Source organism: Simochromis diagramma, unplaced genomic scaffold (genome assembly GCF_900408965.1).
Source record: "Simochromis diagramma unplaced genomic scaffold, fSimDia1.1 OVJJ01000761.1, whole genome shotgun sequence".
NCBI classification, from domain to species: Eukaryota; Metazoa; Chordata; class Actinopteri; order Cichliformes; family Cichlidae; genus Simochromis; species Simochromis diagramma.
In genome coordinates this window covers 377523-400371 of record NW_024387069.1, presented here as the reverse complement: position 1 = coordinate 400371, position 22849 = coordinate 377523, and the positions used below count along the sequence as shown (strand labels likewise).

At 39.3% G+C, this 22849-nt stretch overlaps 2 protein-coding genes and 2 long non-coding RNA genes across 5 annotated transcripts in view; 1 reads left to right on the top strand and 3 right to left on the bottom strand.

Annotated features, from left to right (window-relative positions):
• Window positions 1-2411, bottom strand: part of LOC120742166 (acidic mammalian chitinase-like) — a 30554-nt gene extending 28143 nt beyond the window's left edge. Inside the window, exon 1 of the mRNA XM_040045296.1 lies at window positions 1508-2411. Coding sequence (XP_039901230.1) covers window positions 1508-2411 — 904 coding nt within the window. The remainder of the gene's footprint in view (window positions 1-1507) is intronic.
• Window positions 2412-9836: 7425 nt separating this feature from the next.
• LOC120742164 lies at window positions 9837-13738 on the top strand. 2 transcript variants are annotated; one of them, XR_005697799.1, is made up of 3 exons: window positions 9837-9948; window positions 11100-11226; window positions 12468-13738. It is a non-coding gene; the product is annotated as an uncharacterized LOC120742164 (long non-coding RNA). The 2 variants fall into 2 exon arrangements; XR_005697798.1 differs by lacking the exon at window positions 9837-9948 and having other exon boundaries at window positions 10186-11226.
• A 1368-nt stretch (window positions 13739-15106) lies between these two features.
• On the bottom strand, window positions 15107-18100 carry LOC120742165 (acidic mammalian chitinase-like). Its single transcript, XM_040045295.1, has 11 exons — window positions 18076-18100; window positions 17957-17983; window positions 17644-17848; window positions 17453-17509; window positions 17055-17220; window positions 16738-16862; window positions 16503-16626; window positions 16214-16396; window positions 15981-16097; window positions 15753-15885; window positions 15107-15395 (listed from the first exon to the last, which is right to left on the bottom strand). Exons 1-11 carry the CDS (start codon window positions 18098-18100, stop codon window positions 15148-15150), a joined length of 1410 nt encoding a protein of 469 aa, XP_039901229.1. The 3' UTR covers window positions 15107-15147.
• Window positions 18101-20939: 2839 nt separating this feature from the next.
• LOC120742171 lies at window positions 20940-22394 on the bottom strand. The gene is made up of 3 exons (XR_005697805.1): window positions 21640-22394; window positions 21408-21471; window positions 20940-21011 (listed from the first exon to the last, which is right to left on the bottom strand). It is a non-coding gene; the product is annotated as an uncharacterized LOC120742171 (long non-coding RNA).
• Between the last annotated feature and the right edge of the window lie 455 nt (window positions 22395-22849).

Sequence of the window (22849 nt, the reverse complement as noted above, 5' to 3'; positions counted from 1 at the left end):
GGAGTTTTCTTAAATGCTCATTTCTCTTCTTTTTTAAGTTAGTACTGTAGCCTATAAGTTTTCCTCATATAACCGCTTTTAGGGCATCCCATAAAATACTCAGAGAGACTTCTTCATTGTCATTTTCCGCTACATAATCTATTAGATCTTGGCTAATTTGCTCTTTCAACGGACATAGAGTACTTGTATTTAATCTCCAAGATGTAACTCTTCTTTCGTGTCCAAGCACTACTTCCAGATACAGTGGGGCATGATCCGATAAATCCATCACTCCTATCCTGCAATTGACCACACTGTTAAAGTCTTTTTGACACATAAAGAAATAATCCAATCTAGAATAAAATGAATGTGGGTGAGAAAAAAAAGGTAAAGTCCTTCTTGATGGGGTTTAATTCTCTCCATACATCTACAGTATAAGCCCTAAATCCTTTAAAATTAATTTAATATTTTTGGTTATTTTATGTAATCCCGGGGGCGTGTGGGTTTGATGAGTCCATAGACGGATTGAGTCGAACATTCCAATCTCCTCCCAAAATTAGAGTACCTTGTGCCTCTACAACAATCATTTCAAAAACCTGTTTAAAATTTTTTAACTCTGATCCTGGGGGAGCATATACATTCAAAAGAGTAGTCAGTGTACCCTCCAGATACCCCTTAACTAACACAAACCTCCCCTCCTTATCACCAATTTCTTGAATGCATTCAAAATTTAACCTACTCGAAATTAAAATTACCACACCCCTTTTTGAACTCTGAGGACAGGAAGAACAATACTGGTTAAATTTCCATTTCTTTAGTTTTTCATGCTCAAACTTCGGTAGGTGAGATTCCTGTAGAAAGGCAACTTCTATTCCTTCTCTTTTTATTTTTGACATAATTTTACTTCTTTTAATATGACTCCCCAAACCATTTACATTAAATGACACTACTTTAGTTACCTTACAAGGCATTGTTATACAACCTTATATGATTTTAATCTCTGCACATAGCCAAAGATCGAAAAGTACACCCCGATGAGGAAAAAAAAAAAGAAAAAAAAAAGAAAAAAAAAAAGAAAAAAAAAAAGAAAAACATTATAGAAAAAAATATTGTACAACAAAAACATACAATCATGTTGACTTCCAAAAACATAAACGCTATATTAGCTGTAATTGGTGAGGGAGAAACTCTTCTGTCCACTTGTGGAAGAGTGCTCTCTTCGGCACACAGGCCGGAAGCCCAGTGGTCTTTAGGGTCCAGCTTACTATGCATATAAATGACCCGGCTTTAATGTACTTTTATATGCCCTCTTTATAGAATTATCTAATTATATCACAAAAACATTTTTATCAAAATAAAGTTCATATTCTCAGTTCATCTTAAATCTCTATACTCTTGAGTTTACCTCTAATATGATGCTCCGTCACATACATGCTGGTTATCCACTGTCATCTTGGTGCCTAAATACCTGGAGACGCTCCTTTTAAACCCTGCTTTAGGATCGTGTTTCCGCATTTCTTCTTCGTACTTGTTTGCCAAGTCTGCTGTTTTATTTGATCCAAAAGTGTGTCTCTGTCTTTCACAACGTCTACCGATAATCCTCTCTTCACCATGTCGATAGTCGCTTCATGCGCTGTGTTGTACGTTGCCATTCCCTCTCTGTAGTACACTCTTAGCTTGGCCGGGAAAGGCGTCTGGAAGCGAATGTTATTCTCTTTAAGCACCTTCTTCGCTACCGCATATTCTTTTCTTCTTCGTTGTATCTCCGGGGCATAATCATTGTCCACATATATCCTAGAATCCTTAAAGTCAAACCCCCTAGCCTGCCAGGCCTTCTTGATAATGTCTTCTTTGATACGATAACTTGCGAGTTTAACAACAATTGAGCGTGGAGGGGCTCCTTCCGGGGGTTTCTTAGCACCAGCTTGGTGTGCTCTTTCGATTCCCAACGCGGTGGGAGGAGAGAGACACATTGTCTTTTCAAACAAAACCTCTACAAAGTTGACAACGGATGGGAATTTGTCCTCTTCCCCTTCCTTCATGCCATATATTCTAAGATTCTTGCGACGTGACCGTCCCTCTAAATCCAGTAGCTTAGTTTCACATCGCAGCTGAAGATTTGCTATTTCAATTAGCAGCTCCTCCGAAGCCTGAATTCGAGTCTCCACTACGTCTACACGTCCCTCTGCTTCATCGAGTCTTATACCAATGCCGTTGACATTCTCCCTTATGGCATTAAACTGCTCGTTTGTGTCTTTTCTGAAAGCACACAATTCTTTTAGTATCATGTCCATCGTAGCTGGGTAATCTTTTGCAATAGCGTTAGCATCGGATTGCTGGTCTTCTTCCATATTACTGCTAGCTTGCGATGAAGCATCTTCTTCCACTTCACTACGTTCTCTTACATCCTTTTTCTTAAATTTTCTGGGCATTTTTGTTCCAAACATAAAAACCCCCACAGAAATAAATCCAAGCTTTTTAAGTTTCGAGTTAGATAAATTGGGGTAAAAGGTAATAAGGTCGGGAGCAACTATCCTACACAGCCATCACACGACCCGCCACACACAACTATTTTCAGTTGGGGATGATAAAGGATTCAGAAAGTTTATTTATGCAGGCCCATATGACAGAGAATGTGCAGTTAAAAGTTGAAATGTGAATAGTTGGTTTTTGTATTATATCAGTTATTTATTACACTTCATGTGGAGTGAATAAATGAACGTATATTTATGGTGGCCGCTAGAGACAAAGCACGTACAAAATCCAAAACACGTACAAACTCCGAAACACGTACAAAACACAACAGAAGTGCTCCAGGATGCTAGGGGGCAGTGTTGAGCTTTTGTAACCTAGTGGCTACACAAGCCAGGAAGTACCAACGACTGGATTTGGTGTGTGGTAGTAACAGGTTAAAATTTTTTAAATTATTTGAATATATATGAGTGCTTGTGTATAAATACACAAACCATACACATATGCTTTCAATTGTGTAATTTCAGTGATCAGGGTAGCTCTGTTTTGGAAGTTCAGTTAACGCTAGAAATGTGTTTTGGAGTTTGTACGTGCTTTGTCTCTAGGGGCCACCGTATATATTTATATATAAACTTGTATAAATGAAACCACTTTTTTACATTAGTAATTCCTTTTGTGCATAATTTTATATTATTGTTAATAATAAATTAATTTAAGCAACAAAACAACCTGAAGAGCCGTTTGGGAGCCGAAAGAGCCGGTTCTCTAAAAAGAGCCGGAAATCCCATCACTATTGTTCATCAATGGTCATAAGAATTTGCATAATCATGATGAAGGAACTGACCTCACAGCCCATTGTTCCTTCAGTGGGCTGGTTTCAGTCATTGTGCAAATGTACTGTTTATAAGATTGGGGAAACCTGCAGTCAGCTGAGACTGAAGAAGTCACCTGAATGAGCGACCAAACGTTTCTCCCACTGAAAACGCTATGTCCAGATGAACAGAATCAAATTTTGGAGGCTTAACAGAAAGAGAGGGAATTAGAGGGGATTAGAGGAGAAAAGAGAAAAAGAAAAAAAAACAACCTAAAAATCTGTTTAATCACCTGCTGGGGAAAGAAAAGCAATAACAGGGCAACACAGCAGGGAAACCGCAACAACCAACATAAGCACAAGTAAAGAATAAATATTGACCGTCAACACGCGATATGTTTAGAGGCAACAGCCAACCAAGAACGTGTGTGTCTGTGAGTACCTGTTTGTACACAGGTGTGTGCACTTGTATTCACAAGGTTTCTCCATTTAACTGTCTAATAGTAGGTAGGGTATAGAGAGCCATAGCCCTGTCCCCCGGGACATGAAGCAGGCATTGACAAGACTAGAGGCCCTCCCAACTACACTGACAAAGGTGGGACAAAACCTCGACCCCCACCCCGACTAGGTGATGGAGCTGATCAACGGAGCCTAGAGGGCTTGATCTAACATGGCAGCAGAGGTTGTATCAAGACTAATATGTTCTATCAGACAGTCTCTAAATTGGTAAGAACAGTTTTCTTGGCAATGCATGGGGCAGTGAGAACCATGTGGGCTGCATTCATCTCTATAGTGATGTCATCCAAGTTGCCCAACAAGCAAAATGAAGTGGAGGCTGAAATGTTACATTTCACACACTTTGATAAGTCTTAACATATCCAGGGGAAAAACCTCTGAACTGCTGGACAGCATAGCTGGACTGGCCATCGGGCATTTGCCCGGTGGGCCGATGGTGATTTTTTGTTTTTATGGGCCAATGGTTTTTTTTTTTTTGTAACAGTATAAACAATGAAAGGTGGTGGATTGGCCAGATGCTGGCGGATGTGTAAAAATAACTCAGCTGTTTGGTGGTGGCTATGGCGGAGCTTCCACAGAGGCCAGCAGGTGGATGAGGGAAGGGGAGGCAGGAGGAGGAGAGACTCAAGGCGGCCGCAGGTCCGAGTGTCAGGTGAACTGAACTTCAGGTAAGAAGTTATGACCTGCAGTCTATCTGGGTCAGATATAAACTAAGGTCTAATTTATTTTCGTTATGCTGACTTTTTCAAAGTCAAAGTCAACTTTATTGTCAATTCTGCCACATGTACAGGACATACAGAGAATAGAAACTTCGTTACTCTCAATCCCTAGATAAAATAGAAAATGAACATTTAAATATAAGAGTGATTAAAAATGCAAGTAAAATATTTTAAAGTAAAAAAAATTAAATAAAATTAAATAATATAATACAATTTTACATATAACAAGAAAGCTATACAATATAAGGGTAAATGACATTGAGTGCAAACCAGGCAGAGTAGTGCAAATAGGCAAATAGTTTTTACAGTCAGTTACAATAACTCGTACTGCGTACTAGCTAGCATGACGGAGTTTCTATACAGCTGGATGGGTGCTATGATGTTACTGATAGTGAACTTTATTTTATTCATAAGGTTAGTTAGTAGAGTTGCCAACCGCCCCGTAAAAAACGGAATTCAGAGATGTAGTCAGAGAAAATATTACGCCTTTCATATTGAGCTGAAAAGGAGCACAGTTTGTCCCGTACTTTAGCTAGGATGGAAAAAGACACAAAGCTGGAGTTATTCTGTTTCGTTACGCTGCACAGCTGCCTCTTCTTCTCTCATTCTCTCCCCCCTCCCTCTCCTGTTGCTACTTCAATCATAAAACTGATCAATGATCAGCTGATTGGTTTTTCTCTCTTGTTTGTTTATCGCACACTTTGCACCAGAAAGAGGAAACCAGCGGATGTCGCGCCAGTCTCTAGTCAAAATGCCCGGGCTGATTTTTTGTCTCAATCCAGCCCTGGTGGACAGAACCAAAGTGTGAGCAGTTGTTAGAAGACAAACATCACCCATCTTGAACATCCATTGATCTGTATAGTGCACTCTATGTAGTATTTTGTAGTGTATTAATTGTAGGCTGGGATATCTAATCAATTTAAATGTTTTTGAGCATTTCTGAGACCAGAGGTTTTGCTGTATAACTAGTCTGTCAAGCGGAATAAAGTCTGTTCTTTCTAATGTATATTCAAAGTATTTAATTCCTTTTCGACGCCAATCTGGGAAGTTAATCATATCATTGTTCTGTAGTATGTCAGGGTTGTTCCAGATAGGTGTACATTTGCATGGGATTAATGAAGACCTTTTTAGAAACTCCCACCATGCTGTCAGGAAAGAGCTGATGTTGATGCTTTTAAAGCATTCATGTTGTTTGATGTTTGAGCTGATAAATGGAAGGTCTGAAATCTCTAGATTATTACATAGTGCCTGTTCTGCATCTAGCCAGGGCTCATCTAAGAGGGCATGTTTTAAACATCCTGAGATGAATTGTAGCATAGTTGCTAAGAAGTAGTGTTGAAAGTTAGGCAGATCCTCCTTTGTCCTTGATCCTCTGTAGCATTTCGGTGGTGCCGACTGAAGCCCCATACCCATCAGACGGCATCTAAGACTGAAGGTGTTCTAAAACAAAAACATCTTCAAGCTTTCGTCTCCTTGAACTCCACATAACTGACCATTTGGACTTTGCAAAAGAGCACCAAGCACGGGAAATTGAAAGGTGGAAGAAAGTTTTCTCTGAGAAAAAATGTAACCTTAATGGTCCTGATGGTTTCCAACGTTACTGGCAAGACAAGCAGATCCCGCCTGATATGTTTTGATGATGATGGTCTGGGGTGCTTTTTCCTTCAGTGGAACAATGGAGCTTCAGGAGGTGCAGCTGTGTCAAACAGCTGCTGGCTATATCCACATGTTTTTTTTTTGTGTGTGTGTCCCGTTTGGATCTTTAGCCATCAGAATTGTTGTCTTAAGGCCAAGAAAGATGCCAAGCGGATTTATTTTACCAAGTGGATCATCATGGCCTTGCCATATTGGTCCATTTGATTGACCTTTATTATAATTATGAATTTATTTTATTTTCAGTTGCTACAAACGGGACAGACATGACTGGGGGATAGGACAGGGAGAAAGAATGAAAGAAAGAGAGGGAGAGAAAGAAAACCAAAGGGGAGAAGAGACGGTGAGAAGGGGGGGAAGAAAGAAAAAAAAACAACAACACCTGGGTCACCTGTATGGAGAAAAAAACCAGAAGAGAAAGCAAACAACAAAGAGCAACATAATAAAAAAAACAGCACCATCACAATAAACTAGCTAGCAGTAGATATCAGTAGATACTAAATAATAAACGATATTGTGCAGCACGCAAGATAGACAGCGCACAATGTGCTTTGAGGCAGCAGCCAAGAAAGCTGTAGTCCGCGTCTGTGAATACCCGTGTGTACACCTGTGTGCATACCTGTGTGGATCAGCATGCTTGCATTCCAAAGGTTTCTCCATGTAATGATCTGCTAGAGGGTGTGGGGGAGCCACAGCCCTGTCCTCCAGGGTATGAAGCAGGTATGGAGGAGATCAAAACTCCAGACATCCAGAGGCCCCCAGAACACAAGAGACCAAGGAAGACCAACAGAGGGGCAGCCGTGCCACTGTCCCAGAAAGAGCTGAGGAGAGTCCCAGATGAGGGCTCACTCAGCAGCCGCGGAGCAGAAGCCAGGGGGAGTTGCAGTGACGTGCCCGTGAGCTCCGCCGGCAGCCAGCTGTGCCTGAGTGACCGAGCCCCAGGCCGAGAGGCCGGGGGCACCCCACCTCCGAAGTGGCCCGAGCGAGCCCCAGGCTCCAGGCCCCGATAAGCGGCCGCCAAGGAGTGAGCCGGTGTGTACCCGGACGCCCACCCCCAGACACAAAGAACCACCAACGCACCGACACCTGAGGGAGTCCGCCACTGGCAGGGGAAGTGGTGGTGGGTGGAGATAGGCCTCCAAACCTTGGAGGGCCTGAGATGTCCCCAGAGAGGTGGCGTCTGATACCCAACCTGACATATAGACACAGACATACAGGCACACACAGACACAAACATCCATTCCCACCCTCATGCTCTCATATGCACTTACTCCACACTCAACCAACGTGGAGACAGACATAAAGAGACGCTGTACACACGATCACACTCCCCAAGCGTACTCTACAAACCGGGTCTAGGTACCCTTGCCCCTGGAGGGGGGAACTGCACCCAGACCCAGGTGGTGTTACCCTTTTCCCTGCGGTGGGGAGAGGCAGACCGCCCCGACTCCGCAGCAGCAGGGAGGCCCCACACTCCAGACCGCAGTCGGACGGCCAACTCCTCCTAGCCCCCCCGCTCCAGCAGGCCGCAGAGAATGGGGGTGAGAGAAGACTCCAAACCTCCCTCCACCCGCTCATTGTAGTGTTGATGCATGTGTGTTCTAAGGTGCAATTAAAACCCAGGAGGGCATGGAGCTACCTGCCAGAGAGCAGCAGGTAAGCGCATAGTCCCTCCTGCTAGCCCTCAATGTCTACGTGTATTCAAAATTGAGAGGTGGGCAACGACGCCAGGGGTGAGGTGTACACCCTGATGGTACTTTGGATTCCGTGTATCGTGCCCACCCCCAAGATCCTATATGTATGTGTAATGAGAGTGTGAGTAATGTGAATGTCTAAGTTGTGGGATAAAATTGAGGCAGAGGCAGCCGGAAGGGGACAGGGGGGGGGGGGGGGGGGGTAGCCTCCTCTGCACCCTGGTGACATACCCCTACTCCAAGGCCCTGCATGTGTGGGTGGTTGTGGTGGAGCGGGAAGAGGGAGGCAGCTGGAGATGGGGAGGGAAGGAAGGGAGGGGCAAGTGACCCCTCCCTGGGGCCAGCTCCCCCGCTGACCCCAGTAGGCACTCCCATACTCCGTGACCCGCCAGGGAAAGGGGGCCCAGGCGCAGCAGCGCCCCCCGGCCCCACAGAGCCCGGGACAGTCCACCCAACCCCACCACAGAGAAAACTGCACCCACCCCACCATCCACATGTTGCAGAGAGCGTCCCTCATGACTGAGGGCCCACCTCTGTATGGTAACAACTGGGTTTATGGATTTATCAACAGGACAGCGCTACAGCACACAATGCCCACAGGACAAGGGACTTCTTCCAGGAGAATAATCACTTACAGAGGATTGGCTCTCTCTTGAATTTATGTAAGCATCTTGCACATATTCAACACAGTTGCCTCATGCTTTAAAGTTAAGTGTAACTGTATATTGTTCAACACACTTGGTGAAAGCAAACTTTGGTTAAATCTTCAAGGTACTAATCACAAAAATCTTTAACAATAAAAACAAAAAACAAAGCCCAATGTCAAGTCTATTTAATACTCCCTTTATGACAAGAAATCCTCTAGGACACAAGCAAATAGTGTAATTCTTTGGTAAGTCTTTCCAATGGCCTCTATGTAGAGTTCAGTCATATAGGGTGATCCTGGATTTTTCTTTTAGAGCAGGATAGAGCAGGATGTATTCTCCATCTTCCATATCCATATCATGGTTGATTTCATGGTTGAGTCTTTCAGTTTTTAATGGCAGCACCCAAGAGCTTCTCAGATGACCAGCTTGGTTCAACATTTAATGGTAGTGCTTTCCCTCTTATGGGTCTCTTGTCAGTCTTTGTTTTGTTCATCATCCCAGCAAAAAGATAGATTACATATTAGAAAAAATGATGGTGGTCACAGGTTGAAAACCTGTTGTCAGACAACAAAATAAAAGTTTTCAAATCTTTTTTAATAAAAACCCTCACTGTTTTCTTTGATTTCTTTTTTTTTTTTCTTTTTGGATTTTGAGAGCATCCTCCTTTCAGGCTCTTTACCTTCAGGGTATTTGAACAAATGCTGAACAAATGACTTGGCTGAAAGGAGGGAATGAGAGGGAGATAGTAAGAGGCTCTTCATTAGTTTATCTTTGTATATAACTCAAAAGCAAACATGATAAAGTTAATACTGGAAAAACATATGAATATAGTATACATAAAACACCACCTCTTCCCAGTCAGATCCACCACAAACACGTTTTTGCTTTCAGAAATGTAGATTTATCAGTCATATCACACCGGATGTCTACAATTTCCCAACTACAAACAAATTATTTGATTTATGACACTATTTGGTTATACATGAATACAGATCTGAAAAGTTCAAACACCAAACATGTGAACAAGTCTTGCCCTCTTCATTTTATTTTCTTACAAAACTAGTTAGACTTAAAAGACAACAGCTGGTGCAGAAAGTATTACCTCTTGAGTATTTGAGGTCTGCTGCTGTGGCAGCAGCTTTAGCCAGGACAAAGCTGTTTTTTTCCACATGAACAATGAAATTTGTTTTCAAACTTAAACCCACAGAATGGACAATGCACACTGTAAAAAAAATCCGTAAAGATACAGTACAATCTACTGTATAAACGTGAAGGAATTTTCAGTATTGGTCATTTACAGGTATTTTTCTGTATTTCTCAACTACTGCAATGCATTGTGGGGAAAAAGAACCCGAAAAGGAGGGAAAAGTAAGCGCAAGAGCAGCCATTAGGCTTCTTTCAGGCTTCATCTGGATTTTGGACTCTGAAGTTGGAGAAACTGCCTTCAAATTTCTGTGGTAAGTATTAAAACTCTTGTTTCCTTTTATTAAAATAATGTTTTTCAAAAGACTCCGCGTTTTTATTTAGAAAGAATTGTTAATTTGTTTGTTAACTGGTTTTCGGCTGTCTCCAGACAAGTCAGGAATATTTTGCTGACTCATTTTTTAAAATAATTGTTATTTAGGTTTAACATGACTTAAGCTTTATTTTAGTTAATGTTAAAATAATTTTTACTGTGATACCACCAGCCCTTCAGTGGCTGAACCAGTTTTCATAAATATTATAGTTAGCTGTCTGTGTCTCTCTGGGTATTACACAGCTGTGACTGCTAACTAGCTAATTAGCCAAAGTCAGCGATGTGGATAACTGGGAAAAGTGAGAACTTCGTGGTCCTAGAAATTATTTTAGGACCCTAATAAGTACTGTATCAATACCTGTGTTTTACAGTTGGCTCTACTGTACACTTTAAAGGGTTTCAGGCAAAGTTACACCAACCCTAGTTTAAGCCTCAGGCCTTCCCGGCTGACGCTAGCAAATGCTAATGTTAGCCTCTGATTTGGGCTGCTAAAGTAAATACTTTTAGCTAGCTGACCAGCATAGATTATTTCGGTGGTTAACAGACTGTAGTGTTAATATTATTGAAAGTATAGTTTCACCTCAGCACATTTACAATTATGTCTATTTTGTAGCACATAGAAATGTTTAGTTAATATTTACAGACAGACACATTTTCCCTGTAACTGTGTTTTTACTCCAACATTTGTTGAAAATGTAATTTATGAAATGCTGAGCAGCATTTCTAGTATGTGGAATATTTTTGTCACCCCACTGTGCTAATGTGATTAAATACTAATAATTATTACTAAAAAAATTCAATAATAAATCAGTAACTATTTCTTGATTGAACTATAATGTAAGCACAGTGCTGGTGTGCAGGGGCTTTATATGCCTTGTGGGGGATGCTGACATATTATAAACTGTTGTGTCTATATCAAGCTTTTAGCCAAATATAAGCAGAGATATTTGTATCTTTCTTAAAAATCCATATCCTTACAGATTATTTGAGAAATGCATCAACAGCTATCACTACTTGAAGCACTCTAAGTCCTGCAGTGGAAAAATATCCCTTATTTCACCTTTGATCACACACTTTGGTTTTCCACTGCAGAGCAATGGCCAAGGACAGACTTCCCCGAGTGAAAAAAAAAAGATGAAGATACAAGCTGGTGATGATCCAGAGCAGCTGGTCTCAGGAAATGAAGAAAAACCCTGATCACCTTCTCTACAAACACAAGGTGAGTTTAATGTTGTGGTTGATTTAGTTTTTCAAGGTATGTATGTCACTTTGATTATAAACTGCTTTTGTTGCAACAGAATGGTGTTATGTGTATGCAACTCTACGTGAATTCTAATCCTTTGTAGGGCTGTGTAATATGACCAAAATCTCACATCCCAATATAAGACATTTCTCTCCTGATAACGATATATATCACAAAATAGTGCATTTTCTGTAAATTCTGTGATTTTCGGGCAACTCGACTTAAGTGAAATGTTTTCAGTTGGGCGTCGTGTACATGGAGTCGAGTGTTTTGACCGATGCATGAAACTATACATTTTTAGACATGAGTTTAAACGGCCGCCATTTTCTTTCTGAGTATTTATTACACAGTGTGCTGCGAGGAAAAGTCTGTTCTAACGTTTGAGTCTAAGGATTATTTTGAGCACCTGACGGCTCTTTTTTGCTTCTCATTCGTAAACACTCTCGAAACTCTTTCATGTGATTTTTGTGTAGGTGGTTAAAGAGGTTTGTCGTGTTTGAGTGGTGAACCATGTCCATGCTACAGAGGTAGCCCCTCGTTTAACAATAAGGTCCTCGATTTCTTTTGACTGGTCCTTCTGTTTGGAGCTAGCTGGTTCTGCCTCATCCTCGCTGGCCATGCTGGTATTCTCTGTGCCTTCATCTGCATGGTGACTGTAAGCGCCATTTATAGTTACTTGATGTTTTTATTTGAGGTCATTTGTTTGATGCATATTCTGAAATTTTATGTTTGAGAATAATGTATATCATTTCAGTTCAATTCAGAAAAGTCTCAACAGAAACTTGAGCTTTATTGTGAAAGGTTTATGTGGAAAATAAACAAGCGGACGGTGGAGCCACATAATGTTTTTACCGTCATTGTTGGTAACGAAAGTACGCATAACAACAGTCACTTGTCGGTCCATAGTGTGGTTATTGTAAGTATAAGAGAAAGAGAGAACTTTAAGAAATAATATATCCACTACAGTGACCATCAAAATCATGAAAAAAATATTGCCGTAAACAGTTTATTTTGCAACACCACAAAACAAACAATAGCGTATAATGAAACGATAGACATTTTTATATCGTCATCTGATATATATATATATATATATATCGTCATATCGCACAGCCCTAATCCTTTTTTTGCTTATGTTGTTTATGTTCTAGGTAAAAAAAAAATATAAAAATACAAACTTTTTAAAAATGTCTTGTTGTTTCTCTTTTTTTCCTCAGAATAAATTGCGACTAGTCTCAATGGCTGACATGGAGGAGCAACACAGTGACACGTTAACTCCGACTGCTGCAGTTCCTGTATGAACTGAGCAACTCTGAAAATCCAAGGACAAGCTGAGTGTAGTTTATTTAAAGCTCAGATGGACCTTGATGTACTAACATGCAGGCTGCATTCAGGACTTTGTCACACTGGTATATGAAGAGTGGTAACAAGACTTTGTAGTAATTTGTCTTACTATTGTCTTATTTGTTGTGATTTAGGGTGTGTGCGCACAAGCAGAGGTTTTTGTTTGTAACCGTAACCTTGTTTTCAGAGTCTTGTCTAACATTTAATGGTCATGAAATATGTCATTTTCCCTCTACTTAAACAGCTAAGAGCATTTGAACACCGTGGAGAGAAAGGTGTGCATTAAGGATTTTGAACTATGATGTTTAAGTGTTGTTACTGCTGAGGATTCGTGGACACAGATCCTTATTCACTACGCTGCCTTTTACAGTTTAACTTTTCATCAGAACAAGCACTTCTAATTGTACTTTACTCCTCACTGACAAAACAAGTCCAGTAAATACACTTTTATCTTTAAGTTTGGGACAGTAATCTGTCTTCATTTATTTTGTGCTTTAGTTATCATATGGGGAAGAGTCCTGTGGTTATCCATCCGTCCTGTTCGCATAAACCCAAAGTTCAGGAACATTTTCTTTGGATCTGTTCAGTTCTAGTCATGTGGCACCACTTAAACAGTCAACAAATTTTGACTCAAGTATGTTATATTGTAAGGTAAAGAGCCCAAAGAGTTAATCTCAGACAAATGTTCACACAAATGTGAATTACATTCACTTCATTAATGAAGTGAATGCAATTCAGTAATCAAAGGTGTTTGGCTATAACTGACTACATGTGTATACTGTATCATAAGTGGACAGACATGGATGTAAACCACACCTTAACCATTTGGCTGAGGCAAAACTACCACAAGGCAGTGATTCTAACTAAAAGGTACTCTGGATATTATTAAATGTGAACATATCGTTAAATATGACATTTTTTGTTTGTCAGGTGTCCTGTTTGAAGAAAACACTTGGTAGCCGCTTGAATGAATGTAAATAAATACATTTACATGAGGGCAACCTGATTTCAAGGAAATAAAAATGCTCAAATTTGAAAGCTTGTGAGTTATTTTGTTCATGTATCAGCTATTTAGTCGTTTTATGACAAGATGGATGCTGTCGTTATATTTTAGTATAGTGTTTGAGTTAAGGAGAATAAAAGAATATTTAACATTAATTGTACCAATGTTGTTGTGTACGAAGCACAAATTAATTTAAGTTTTAATTTATGAATTTTTGAGTACATGGTGTACTAGGTTGTAATTGCATAGAAATGTACGTTTAAGGATATAAAGAACTATATTTAATGAGTTACAGTGGAAAGAAGTGCTTGGACATAGTAATATAAACAGAAATTTCAATTTTTCTATTAACGGAAAACATCAGTTAATAATACAGAAAATATACTGTGAATAAACGGAATTTTCCGTTTTATAGCTGAAGGAAATGTCCGTAAATAGTACAGAGAGTATACTGTAAATCTACAGAATTTTCCGTTTTATCATTTACAGAAAAGTCCGTCAAACTTTCGTAAAAAAACAGAAAATGTACTGGCAGAAAATTACCAGGACATTTTCCGTTTTTCTACGGAATATTTTTTTACAGTGCATCTTTCCCTGAAAAACACAAGTTGTCTGAGTTTAGTTGTTTATTTCACCTAAAGCAAAACAGCAGTCATATAAACCCTCATGTGTGTTTCAACAGATGACAGATTTTCAGGCTAATAGTTAACATCTAATAGCAAACCTATATCTATAGTATTTTCATTCCTCACAAATCTGAAAAATTCTCCACTTCTTTTAAGTGTCTCCCAGAGCAATGCTTAGCATGTTTTGGTGTTTATGTGTCCTTTTGCAGCGTTTTTCTGTTTGCTGGTGTTTTCTAAAGTTGCAGTCCATTTGGCCTCTCATGGCCACCGTACCTTCCAGTTTCAACATAACTTTGCACCAGTGAACCAAGTAAGGTTCATGAAGACATGGTTGAGCAAAATTCGTGTGGAAGAATCTTACTGAACTACAAAGAGTCCTGTCTACAACCCGATAGAACAGTTTTGGATTGAATTAGAGCAGAGCTTCTTATCCCACAGTGTCTGACCTCACAAATGTGCTTCGAGAGAAATAGTGAAAAGTTACCATAAATACACTACTAACACTCCCAGAAGGGTTGAAGGTTTTATAGCTGCCACGGGTGGGTCAACATTGTATTAAACTTCCAAGCATGTGACAGCAGAAAAGAAAATAATTTTGGCAATATAGTGCATTTTGCAAGGTTAGAAACTCTAAGCAGTAATTAACACTTTATTCAAAGCTGAGGTGACTACTGTGACATTATTTTTGTTTTATTTGCTTTTTGTACGAGACAAAATCACTATTAGGCTGATGATGTCGGAACTGAGACCTTCATTTTTGATGACGCGAGTTATACCCTGTTTATGGCAACTCTATCTATGTATCCAAGGACCCGAGTTATATAGGTGAATGAATGTGTACATAGAGGATACACTGATACACTTTAGTCCCTTTAATAGATGATGTTGGCACCAGATGTAATACACAATGCCTCTGCTCCAGGCTCAAGGCCAGTTACAGCATTTGCAGTTGTCATCAAAGACAGATCCAGCTCCACACTGCCCCACGTGGGTGTTGCCACCAGAACACATGTAGAAGCTGGCTTTGTCATCTGGGTGGGGATATAAGCCATCAGGTTTCCCATTGCAGAATCCAGTTCCTGGGGCATGGGTAGTAGTGGTGGTGGTACTGGGTGGAGAAGTGGTGCTCGCTCCAGGTTTTGGGGTGGTGGTTGAGGGTAGTGGGGGAAGCTCTTGACAGTACAGATCAAAGGAATTATGTGTTATTGGTGGTTTTTCATTCATGTGTATCAATAAGCATGAATCCCTTAATGCGTAACTGGCTAAAACACAACCTCACCCTAACCCAACCCACTGTTGACCTATTAACATGAATTCTTCATTACTCCAATCGCTACATGAAGAACATTTACTGCCCTCGTACAAAAGTTTTACTAGTTCAAAACTGTATCGAACATATTTGTATTTTTGACTGTTGTAGTAACATCTTATCTAAATTACAGAGGTTCTTATGATAACAGTTCCACACTAATTTATTAAATATATATAGACTAAAATAATTCATCTATATGAATCTGCTTTGGGCATACCAATTTCAAGAAGGTTGTGCAGATGAGAGAGCAGAGGATGGGGACCCTCCCCGCAGAATTTTCCTGCAAAGTCATCCAAATCAAGAGCCCACACAAAGGCCCCGCCAAACTTCTGATCTTTCAGGTAACGTACCTATTGGGGAAAAATTAAACAGACATTGATATCACTACCTTGTACACACACAAATGTGTTAAACATAAAGAAATGATGTAAGCTTTCTCACTTACCTTGGTTTCATAGCTCTCCTTGTTGTCAAATCCTACCCACTCATTGTTTTTGAAAGCATAGGGAACTTTCTGGTCTTCAATCCAGTTAATGGTGCTGCCTTTCACGAAGGTACAGATCTACAGCACAGACTACATGGTTAACATTTGTCGTTTTATAAATATCATTAGATATCAAAGCAACTCATGCTATACATCATGAGGCAATCATTAAATTCCAGCCTTAAGAAATGTACCTCATAATAAGACCAGAATCCAGCTTCACGGGTGTATGGACCAGCTGATGCTGGGCCGCTAGCTGGAGCACCAACACCAGTGTTTGATGATGTCAGACGGAAGGTACGACCATAAGATGCAAATCCCATCCTCAGCTTCTCCAGTGGGGTGCCATTGTCTCTCCAATATTTCATGGCATAGTCCTATAGAAGTTAAAAAAATGTGAAGTTTGTGTTCATAAGAAGTTACCTGTTAAAGTTTCAGTTATCTCTTAAATGAATCTTATTTCAGTTTTAACTGTTTACTTACAATGTTGAAATAGATAAGGTCACCAAAGTCCTGAGATCCACGGTACAAAGGGCTGTTGTGTCCAGTGAATTGCTCCCAAGTTCCATGGAAGTCGTAGGTCATTATATTGATGAAATCTAATTCTCTGCAATAAGGAAATAAACATAAACAGTGATTTGCATGCTTACATTGCACAACTGTCAGATTTCTAAAAGTAGTAGATGAAGTAAGATGGTTTATAAAGCAGGACCCTCACTTGGCTATCTCAGCGATCTCATATCCAGCATCAATGGTTCCTTTTCCAGCAGCAACAGCAGCAGTTAGCATGAGCTGGGGATTGCCGGTAGCTTGGGCTTCAGCTGCAAAGGCAGCAACAAGTTCCTATAAAAGTGCACCACATAACAGTGTAAGAATGGAGTCCATGGGGTGGCTGTAGTTTAGGAGGTATAGCAGATCATCTACTGATTGGAAGGTTAGTGGAATCAGTCCATTTAGCATTTACCATTCAAGTATGATACAAACGAAACAACATCAATGAGATGTAGATTTAAAAAAATGGAGATCTATACCCACCCTGCAGAGCAGAGTAAACCTCTGTTTGTCCTCAGGAGGACTTCCACGGGATCCAGGGTACTCCCAGTCCAAATCCAGACCGTCAAATCCATGAGTCCTCAGAAATCTGATAGTAGACTGGATGAACTTCTGACGATTAGCTGCAGTAGAAACCGTGATGGAGAACCTGCAAAAAAACAAAAAAACACAAAAACCAAGTTAACATTTGATCTTTATAGTAAAATCTGCTTAATGCTTTATGTCTTTAACAGGAGAATTGTGATTAATGTTTGCTGTGTTTAATAATGGAAACTTCTTTTTGATTTTGATTCAGACTGATGGTTTACACACAATATTTGGTTAGCTACGTACCATTGTCCTAATGTGAAATAATTTTCTTTCTTTAAAGTATTTCTTACTGTGTTGACCCAAAGTTCCATCCACCAACGGCCAAGAGAGTCTTCAGGTGGGGATTCCTGGAAACAGCAGAAAACTTGTAATATCATTAAAGAAACTGTAATATCTTAGTGGAAAACTCTTAAAGACATGATACGCTCAAGAGGTATTGTGTTTTGCTTTACCTCTGACCTATAGGATAATATCCACTTACTTGGTCTTCAGATCATTGAAAGACTTGTAGAGGACGTCGTCATTCCACTCGTAGGTAACCAGCTCATTGTTGTAGTTGATGATGGAGAATGCATAGATGAGGGTGGTGCATAGGAAAGGGTCCACATTTTGTGGCAGGAACTTTCCATCTCCAGGCCTGTACTGGGACCAGTTGGTGAAGTAGCACTCCATCCTGCTGGCAGATCCTGTGGTGGAACATAGGAATATAAAAGAATCACAGGTCCCAGTAGTGATACACAAGTAATGATCAAAATTTATTTTCTTTAACAAAAAAGAAACAGAAAAAAACTTACCCAGCTGGCTCATCACCAGACACAAACCTAAGAAAAATTAGAATGTAGGCAAAAGCATGATAAAATAAATGTCAGTGTTTACATTTATATTGTATGCATGCAATAAGTTCCCAAAATACCTGCTACAACTGTGAGCCTGGCCATCTTAGAGTGACTTCTTAATATTTCACTTGATGACTCTAAGAGAAAAAATGATGTCAGTTCTACAAATCAAGCAACACTATAAAAGCTACAACCTTCCACCCACCTACCCACCAGCAAAAAAAAAAAGAAACCATGATTAAGAGAGAATAAGGGCTGTGTCCCTTGTTCATTTACCGTCAAACCAGAAGAAAGACCCAAACAGCCGCAACAAAGTTTGGCCTTTTATACACCTGATTGTTCTACGAACACAAAGACAATATAGCAGTCTTTCGTAAATCTAGGTCATAAGTGTACTGATTATTAGAACATGCTTTGATAAGAGATTGCTTAGTCTTAGCTATATGTAGGCAATAATTTACTCAATGTGGCACGTATATGACCCTGGTGTACCTTGGGTCACCGGTCACATATCATATCATTATATAGTATATTACATACAGGGGGTAAAGTAAGTATAGAACATGTCACCAATTTTCTAAATAAATATATTTCTAAATTTGCTACTGACATGAAATTCTTATCAGAATTCAATCGCTAACAACCCATCCAATCCACACACGCAAAGAAATCAAACCATAGATGTCCGTAAATTATGCAAAATAATAAGAAATAATACAGGGGGGAAAGTATTGAACACACACAGAAAGGAAGTTGCAAAAAAAAAAACCAGTCAAGACACTCGCAGAAATCCATCTGTAACTAGAAAGCAATTCTGTCAAGAATTAGTAATTAGCTGGTTCAGTCCCAACTGATGGCCTATAACCTATAAGAAACACCTCATGATAGATAAAACCAATGAGCTCTCTGAGGACATACTGATAGCACTGGTTACAGAAGAATTTCTAGGCTACTGAAGGTTCCAGTGAGCACTGTTGGGGCCATAATCCAGAAGTGGAAAGAACATCATAAGAAGACACTGAATCAGCAAGTACAATTGTTCCAAAGAAGACAATAAGTTACTCACTCCACCGCCATGCTCACTGCGTAAGACTCCAGTGTTGAAGAAAAAGCATGTTGAAGTACATTTAAACTTTGCTTTTGAATGCCATAATACACGCGATGTTTGGGTGTCAAAAAACACTGCATATCACCCCAGAAACTCCATAAGAGCAGTGAAGTGTGGAGGTGGGAACATCGTGGTGTGGGGCTGTTTTTCAGCACACGGCAGTGGGACACTTAAACTGAAGAAAGGGTGAATGGAAAAGTGTATTGAAACATTTTTGATAAAAATCTGCTTCCATCTACCAGGATAATGAAGATGAAATGAGGGTGGACGTTTGAGCAAGACAGTGATCCCACACACAGCCAAGGAAACGCTCAATTGGTTTCATGGTTATTCATTAATTAAATATAGGATGATATGATACCTGATAGAATTTTTGTTTTGAATACATATCATATTGTTATGCTGTCATGTTCCAGATTAAAGTCAGTCTTAAAATGAATCATTGGAGGAAGTATTTATTCCTTTATGTTTTTTCTATTCATTCATTTAAACATTTTATTCTCATAATACAAGATAGAAAATAATTCCTACCTGGTTTATGACTGTGCTAATAATAAAGGTTTGAATTTATTCTCAAATAACTCTTGTTTTTACTTAACCCCTCTTCTTGTAGTTGGGTTGGAGGTTGTTAAAGTGGATGACCTTATTGTTGTTTCAATAATAAAGTTTGGTTGAAGGTTGGTGGTTTAATTCCTGAAAAGTAGCCTTCTTTTTTTTAATGTGTGAAGTTTTGTAGACCCAAGTATACAACATGTGTATCTCAGCTTTGTGTCTTTATATAATATAATAATATATAAGATATAATAATAACATGAAAATTTGATGTCAGTTGTTATGGAAAATCATTAGTTTCCAGTTGTAACTGATAAATTAAAAAATTAAAGCAAATAAAGCACGATTATATCATAATATAAAGTACATCGATCATATGGGTGCATTTTGTGATGAAGTGAATGACTGCAATAACTGATACCTAAACATAATAGATGAAGTATGAAAAATAATAATCACTCAATGTTTGTCAGCTATGTGACAATAATAAAAAAGATGATCATAAACTGAGAAACATCATGACATAACAATATAGAAGTGCCCATCTTCTAAGATTAACCGCGTTGATTATTTTATATCTCTCCTTTGTTGAAGACTGGCCACGACCTTTCATCATGAAAATGTTTCACAGCTAGTGCCATAATTAACATTTAGGTGATTTGGAAATAGGCTTGAGTGAATACACGTTATCCTGTGCAATAAACGGATTTACAATGGTGTGACGTTTGCGTGTGCTGGAACAAGTGATAAACCACTAACAAACTTTCAAATGAGTGGAAAGGAAAAAATAATACAGGTGATTCTGATCCCCCACCTGCTGCATGAATTTACATTGTCAACAAATCATTCTTGACTGTTTTCAGATTTCATTTTTATTTCATAAAGTGTTTTGAAACAACAAAATATACCCTTTATTTAAAAAAAACAAAGAAAGAGATTTTCCTTGCTTGTGCAATCAGTTAGTGCTCACTCCTTCACATTATCTTATCACTTATCACTGTAAGATAACGTAAGGCCATCTATCTAAACATTATTCGTTTAGATAGCACAATATCCCCTGTGCTTTCCCTTACAAACCCTAGAATTTCTACAGTTTGCCTCAATGTTACACATAGTTTTCAGGGTGTGAAATAAAGTGTGCAAATTAAAATTAAAAAGGTGCTTAAAAATTAATCTTCAAAAAATAAAATAAAATACAAAACACAAACAGAACATATGATACATATTCTGTTTGTTCCGTTTATGATTGCTTGACTGATAAACCTGCAGATTATACATCTGAGCTTGAACCTGCAGGCGACCATCTTCACTGACCACACCATCTGTGATGAAGGACTCATCTCTCCTGTTGTCCTGCAAGCAAACAGTCATATTTTTTGGAACATGAACTTAATTGCTTTCTTAAAACATTTTTTTCTGCATTTGGTATAAAACAGACTCAGATTTAGACAATCTCAGGCCCCCTCCCCACCAGAGAGGTGACATTCAATGTCCCACTGTCAGTCTGGATAGCCCTGACCACCACCCAACATGCAATAATGCCATGAAAGCATCATTTTAAAAAGGGCTATGCAAACATGGCCAATAACTTTCATTCTAATGATGTGCAAAATGATTTGGGCACAAAACAAATTTTGCTGTTAGAAAACTTGCAGACTTCACTATATACAGTGTAGACCCTCTAAACTAAGTTTGGGGGATGTGATCTTTCAAGAAATGCAGACAAACTGCTGTTGTTTGTTTACTTACACAGCATGTCTTGTATAATTAACTGGAGTCACCAGCAACAGCATAGTGCAGTCATATCTCAAGTCTAATAACAGAAGACAGGAAAAGATCAGTGAAGAAACAACTTCCCCAAACCAAAGCACAAATAAAACAATGAGTAAAACAGGCTGATCTAAAGTATGATTAAAGTTCAGCCTGATTAATATAAATGTGACTGACAGTTGCTAATATATTGGAAAACCAAAATACTTACTGATGTCTTTCTGTCCAACAACAGGAGTGCTGGTCCCGAGCCTCAAAGACAGCAAGAAGCAAGCAGAGGGAGAAAACACAGAATTTTTTCAGAAACCAATTCGATCCTTAATGGCTGTGCAGTCATAATAACGTACAACACAGAGGGTCAATGTAGACCCCATACAACCAAATTAGACTAACACATATATTAGTAAAAACACCATCTACTACTGTGTCTGAATGTGTGGTATTGGCACTGTCAATTTAGGCCTAAAGAGACGTGTTTAAAAAAGACCACCTAATTTAAATATGATCATTACATGCTTGTTAAAAGCTAACTTCCAATATATAAAGTTTCTTATAAGCAAAATGACCAGATCTAACATATGGCAGGGTTTATATGTAACATAATGTTTCTTATGATTCAACTGTGGAATTTAACTTAATTCTTTAGAAGGACAAACTGTATTACTTTATTCTCAAGTATAAAGCCAACCTAGACTTTAACCATTTAACAGGCCACTTATCTGGATTATAGCTTTCACAACAAAACTTGTTTTTAAACACATTTTTTAACAAAATAAATACTATTGTTATTATTATTTAAAATGTAATTAAATAGAAAAGTCGGTTAAATATAAAAGCAGTTTGCTTATGTTGTTAAAGAAAGTCTAGATTTGACATTAATAGATGTCATAGATGTTCAAAAGCTGCCACAAAGCAGTAGCGGTTTTTGATACGGGCGACACGGGCGGTTGCCCGGCATCATGGTGGGGGGCGGCATCACGGGCATCGGCAAAAAAAAAAAAAAAAAAAATGCTCGTACTCATGCGTCCCCGACATCAGCCAGCGCATATTGGGAATGGTACAGGCACCAATCGGTTTTCTATCGCCCATTTCCTGGAAGTATAGGGCGCCCTTTGTTTGCGAGGTGCGCCTGCTGCTTGCGGCACAGGGAGGAGAGGGCGGGGAGCAGCATCTAATAACCAACTCGCAAAGTTAAACAAAATAAAAACAAACCAACAAATACGAAAACACCAGACATTATGATACAGACTTATAATCTGCACCGATGTTTTTTCGAAATTCTATACACGAAGAGTGAGCGCGAGAGCCCTCGGTGCGCCTGCTCGCTGCTGAAGTCAAAGTAAACTTTATTGTCATCTCCGCTACAGACAGTCCATCATATAGAGAGACGAGACGACGAGGATCCAGTTACAGCAGTGCAA

Bases quoted from the DNA above. Each gene is read 5' to 3' on its own strand.
- LOC120742165 (XM_040045295.1), bottom strand. From the start codon at position 18,100: ATGGCCAGGCTCACAGTTGTAGCAG. The intron at 17,849-17,956 runs GTAAGTTTTTTT...GTTCCACCACAG, and splicing joins TCTGGTGATGAGCCAGCTGG to GATCTGCCAGCAGGATGGAG. The intron at 17,510-17,643 runs GTAAGTGGATAT...TGCTGTTTCCAG, and splicing joins TTCAATGATCTGAAGACCAA to GAATCCCCACCTGAAGACTC.